We start from the raw sequence: 5,000 nt of genomic DNA on the forward strand, positions 1-5,000 counted from the left end.
AGGGAAGGGGAGAGAGAGAGAGAGGAGGGGAGGAGAAAGAGGGAGAGAGGGGGGAGGGGGAAGGAGAGAGAGAGAGAGGGAGAGGGAGAGATAGATAGAGAGTAAGTAATAATAATATTTATTTCCAATTTACCTTGGGTATTCATTACATTGGTTTACAATATGATTTTATAGTGCATAAATTACAGATATTTCTGATTTATACGTCGTATTCATATATCACTAAAAAATAAATATTGCATTAGGACATAAAAATATATAAAGTTCTATTAATAACATCTAAGATATTGCAATGATGTCAACATTAAAGCAACAAAAAACTATAACGGTAAAACGTAAGCATTAGAAAAATAGCAACTGGCGTATCACAAGAATCAAATCTATTTAGATAAAAGCTATTTTTTTAATCGGTTTTAATCTGTCTTTAAAGGCAGAAATGGAGCATGTATTCCTGATGTGGAATCCTATTCTAGATTAATAGGCCTCTCGCCGTCAGCACTTCATTCCAAAATTAGTACCTGTTCGTGGAACAAACAAAAAAAGTGTTACTCTGGCTTGAACTAGTACCTTTTAGTTCGTTAACGGTAAATATGTTAAATATTCAGTCAGATAATTTTTTATGCAAGCTCTAAAAAGCTAAAATGCCCATATCATATAGGCATTTATCATCTATCCTTAACCATTATAGTTATGTAAGAGCTAGGGATATGTGGTCATACTTTTGATGCGAAATGTTGTTTTCTGAACTCTTCCTGTTTGAGATTTATTTGTGACGCCCACACTCTCGAGTGATGCTCAGCACAAGTGACTGCACAACAATAATTCGTGTGCGGGTTTCAAAGCAGCTTCCTATTCTGTTGAGATAGATAAGTGTTTCCATCACTTTTTACACATTTCATTTTCATGTACGTTAAAGACCACGTGTTCATTCACGTAAACTCTTAGGTTTTTAACGAGAGTGCTTGATATTATATGATTTCCACTAAAATTTATAACAATAGTACCCTGTAATTGCGAGTTTTCTTTTCGCCTATTAATATTCTCTACTCTTTCGATTAATTCCAAGATGCATTCGGTATTTCCAAACAGAAGTAACCGAGTGTCATCAGTATACTGTACTACAACACAACCTGGTAAACTCTCCGATAAATCATTCACACAAATTAGAACAGGACCGGGCCTAGCACAGATTCCTGGGGAACACCAGAGGAAATATTTCGTTGGGAGGACACGCCATTCTTGGGTCTTACTGCCTGTGATCTGTTTGTAAGATAATCCCGGAACCAGATGAGATCTGTGTTTAGTGTTATGGAGCCAGATGTCGTGGCTTACACTGTCAAAAGCTTTAGGAAACTCTGTAAGTAAAAGAAGGGATATTTTCTTATTATCATTAGTATTATATATTTCATCGTTTACTTTCAGAAGAGCAGTTTCTGTGGAAAGCCTCTGTCGAAATCTATGCTCTAATATTTTTTTAAATATTGGCAGCAGAGACATTGGACGATACTTGTGTAAATCCTCGATATTACCAGCTTTGTGTAGAGGAATAAGAGAGAGAAAGGGGAGGGGGTAAGAAAGGAGAGAGAGGACAGGAGGGGAAGAGAGATAGACAGAGAAAGATAGAGGGAGGGAGGGAGAGGAAGAGAGAGAAATATAGAGGGAGAGGGAGGAGAGAGAAAGAGACGAGGGAGAGAAACAGAGAGAGAGAGAGATGGAAGGAGACAGCGACAGACAGAAAGACAGAGAATAGATAAGAGAGAGCTGACGGTGAGAGACAGGACCAAAGACAAACCGTGCAGTGAAATAAAGTGCGGAAATATAAACAGAAGACGACCATTTTTATCTCATGCACCAGGTTCTGTTCGGGGAAATCGGGCAGCTGAACTTCTGGGACCGAATACTGCCTCTCGCGGAGATTGAGAAAATGGCGTCTTGTAGGTGGTCAGGTCGAGGAAACGTTTTCAGTTTGGACACGGCGGACATGGAGGTTGTTGGAAACGTTTCGGACACGAGGGTGGAGCTTGGTCACTTTTGCAAGTAGGTAGCCTTGTGGATTATTCATATATATATATATATATATATATATATATATATATATATATATATATATATACATATATATATATATATATATATATATATATATATATATATATATATATATATATATATATATATATATGTGTGTATGTGTGTGTGTGTGTGTGTGTGTGTGTGTGTGTGTGTGTGTGTATGTGTGGATATGTGGATATGTATATATATATACACATATATACATCTATACACACACACATATATATATGTGTGTGTGTATGTGTCTGTGTGTGTATCTATTCATGTATACATGTATATGTATTTCATTCAGCGCCGTCTTCCTTGACAGGGAGACGCCACACTATGCTGTTCTGTCCGAGAGGCTGACTTTCCAGGCAGCCTTGGCGCAGTGCCGGGTCCTGGGCGGCACCGTGCCAGCGCCGTCCTCAAGCTACGACAATGACATCCTTCTTAAGAACGCCGAGCCCTTCATGGACAGCTGCGCACCTGGATCCAACTGGAAGTACTGGCTCGGGATTGCCCACAAGGAGGAGAACGACACTTGGATCTCCGTCGAGAGCGGCGAGGAGGCGCAGTACCTCAACTTTGCAAAGCCGTACCCAATGAGGTCCAATCTGTTCCAGTGCGTGGTGCTCTTGGACGACGGCACTTGGGCGAATCACCGGTGCAGCCTCAAGAAGTGCGCGATCTGCCACCTCCCGACGCCCGGTGTCCTGTACCTCAGGGGCTTCTGCTTCGACTCAGATTGTCAGAGGAAATTCCGGGTGGCTGAGTACTTCGGCGGGCGGCTGGTGTTCCGCGGCCACGAGGATCTCTTCATCTTCTGGAGCGAAGGAGACGAAGCGTGGCGCCTGCATGACATAGACCGGAACGTGAGCGTGGCTCGAACGGAGCAGGTCGGGCGCAACAGCTATCCTGTGGGGACTCATCGCTGGGTGGCCGTCGAGCAGGTCTGCGACATGCAGAAGGGAAGTGTTTTTGAAATGATTCTGTCAACGTGCACGGACGATCTTTTCGTGTGCTCTTCGGGAGACTGTATCGAGCGGAATCTTCGCTGTAACTTATGGAATGACTGTTCTGACGGCAGCGACGAAGAAAACTGCGACGTTGTTGCAATCGGGAGCAGTTACCAGCCCCACCTCCCCCCCCGAGGACCCACGGACGCTGCACTCACTCTCACGCCCACTGTCACGCTGTCCCGCATCGCTAAAATCGATGAGATCGCCATGTCCGTCACGCTCGAGTTCTTCACCACTCTCGCCTGGCGCGACGAGAGGCTCAGCTTCCAGCACCTGACGCCCGGGAAGGAGACGCCGGTCCCGGCAACGCAAGCGGATAGAATGTGGATCCCTGACTTCCAGCTGCTGGACCTCGAGGGAGGGCAGCCCAAGGTCCTGGATGAGAAGGTCATGATCACCACAGCTAACAACGCTACTTTGCCCGCGTTTAACAGCATAGAGAGAGGTCTGCTGCTCAAACATACAGAGTTCCAGTTCTTTCTAGACCTACGAGACTACCATGAGGACATGTTGATTAATCTATAAATTTTGATTGTTATATTTGTAATAGGATTATGAATCTTTAAACTCCATTTACGATTTCTTTGCAGATCTGACATATCCCGGAACAGAAAACGACCTCACAGTGACTCGCCAGTTCATCGCGAAGTTCGCCTGTTCCTTCAACCTCCACACTTACCCCTTCGACAAGCAGGAGTGCAGCATCAACCTCCAGCTCTCCCGCGCCTACCAGGACCGAGTCAGCTTCTCGCTCGAGGGCTGGACAGGGACCTACACCGGCCCAAAGGAACTCGCTCTCTATACGGTCAAGGGGGTGGCGTTTCGCTCCACGGACGACGCACGAACTGAACTGAGTCTCGGCTTCGAACTCCACCGTCGGCAGGGAGTGATCCTGCTCTCGACCTTCGTACCTTCGGTGCTGCTCCTGCTGGTGAGCTGGGCGGCCCTCTATCTCAAGGACCTGAACGTGAGTGCGAATCTGTCGCTCACGAACCTCCTGGTGCTGTATACTCTCTTTTCCAACTTGCTTCGCTCCGTCCCCGACACCGCCGCCGTCAAAATGATCGACATTTGGTTCTTCTTCGCCATAAGCCTTCTCTTCCTCAACATCATGGTGATCATCTTTCTGGACTACGTCGCCGGCTTCTTCCTGGACGCCCAGACGGGAACGAGCCCCAAGGACACGAGTCTCGAAAAGAAACGAGAGAGGATCATGTCGCTGTACAGATCAGCGATTCCCTTTGCGTTCCTGGCTTTTAATGTCTCTTATTGGTGGTTAGTGGTGTTTGTATTCAAATGATTTCGCATGTTTTGGGGACGAGCAATCAGTCACTGAGTGTGTATCTTGTCACTGATCAGAATGAATTTGACTTCACAAGCATATGTTTCGCAGTCATTCAGGTATTATTATATCAGTGTTAAAATGATGTTGCAATTGGAACTCCGAGATAGTGTTGATAAGAAAAATATTGTGTGTCATTTCAAAGAAGGAAAAATGTAAAAGCAGAAACGTTCCAATATTTGAAATGCATGAATTCCTATTTAAATTAATTTGGCTGCAGATAAGACTCCAGCCCCACAAACATTATAATAAATTGATTAGTGATAAATAATATTTGTTGAATTACACTAAATGTATATCTTTGTACCAAGCCAAGTAATAGGATTTATTCATAAAACATTGAACGTTTTCATTGTTTTTATCAGCTGTATAAAAGATCAAAAGCAAAACCAAATATCTTTATTTTGCCAAATAATGTACATTCCTACGCGTGGATTCGTAATAGATGTTGATGGTTATTTGACTGACCCCCCCCCCAAGAGTAACTCTCCCTCAGGAATAAGTTACTATCTATATTTGAAAAATACATTTGCAATAATTATTTCTCCAAACACCAGGCAGCTTACCACATACTGAAGGGAAAT

The 5,000-nt window shown here is 43.9% G+C and overlaps 1 protein-coding gene across 2 annotated transcripts in view; it reads left to right on the forward strand.

Moving 5' to 3' along the window:
* The window catches only part of LOC113815536 (uncharacterized), a 12,018-nt gene extending 7,208 nt beyond the window's left edge, over positions 1–4,810 (forward strand). For both annotated transcript variants that reach the window (XM_070140325.1, XM_027367600.2), the window contains exons 7-9: positions 1,856–2,037; positions 2,384–3,519; positions 3,665–4,810. In XM_070140325.1, coding sequence (XP_069996426.1) covers positions 1,856–2,037; positions 2,384–3,519; positions 3,665–4,374 — 2,028 coding nt within the window. In that variant the 3' untranslated portion in view covers positions 4,375–4,810. The remainder of the gene's footprint in view (positions 1–1,855; positions 2,038–2,383; positions 3,520–3,664) is intronic.
* Positions 4,811–5,000: the final 190 nt, after the last annotated feature.

Source organism: Penaeus vannamei, chromosome 26 (assembly GCF_042767895.1).
Source record: "Penaeus vannamei isolate JL-2024 chromosome 26, ASM4276789v1, whole genome shotgun sequence".
NCBI classification, from domain to species: Eukaryota; Metazoa; Arthropoda; class Malacostraca; order Decapoda; family Penaeidae; genus Penaeus; species Penaeus vannamei.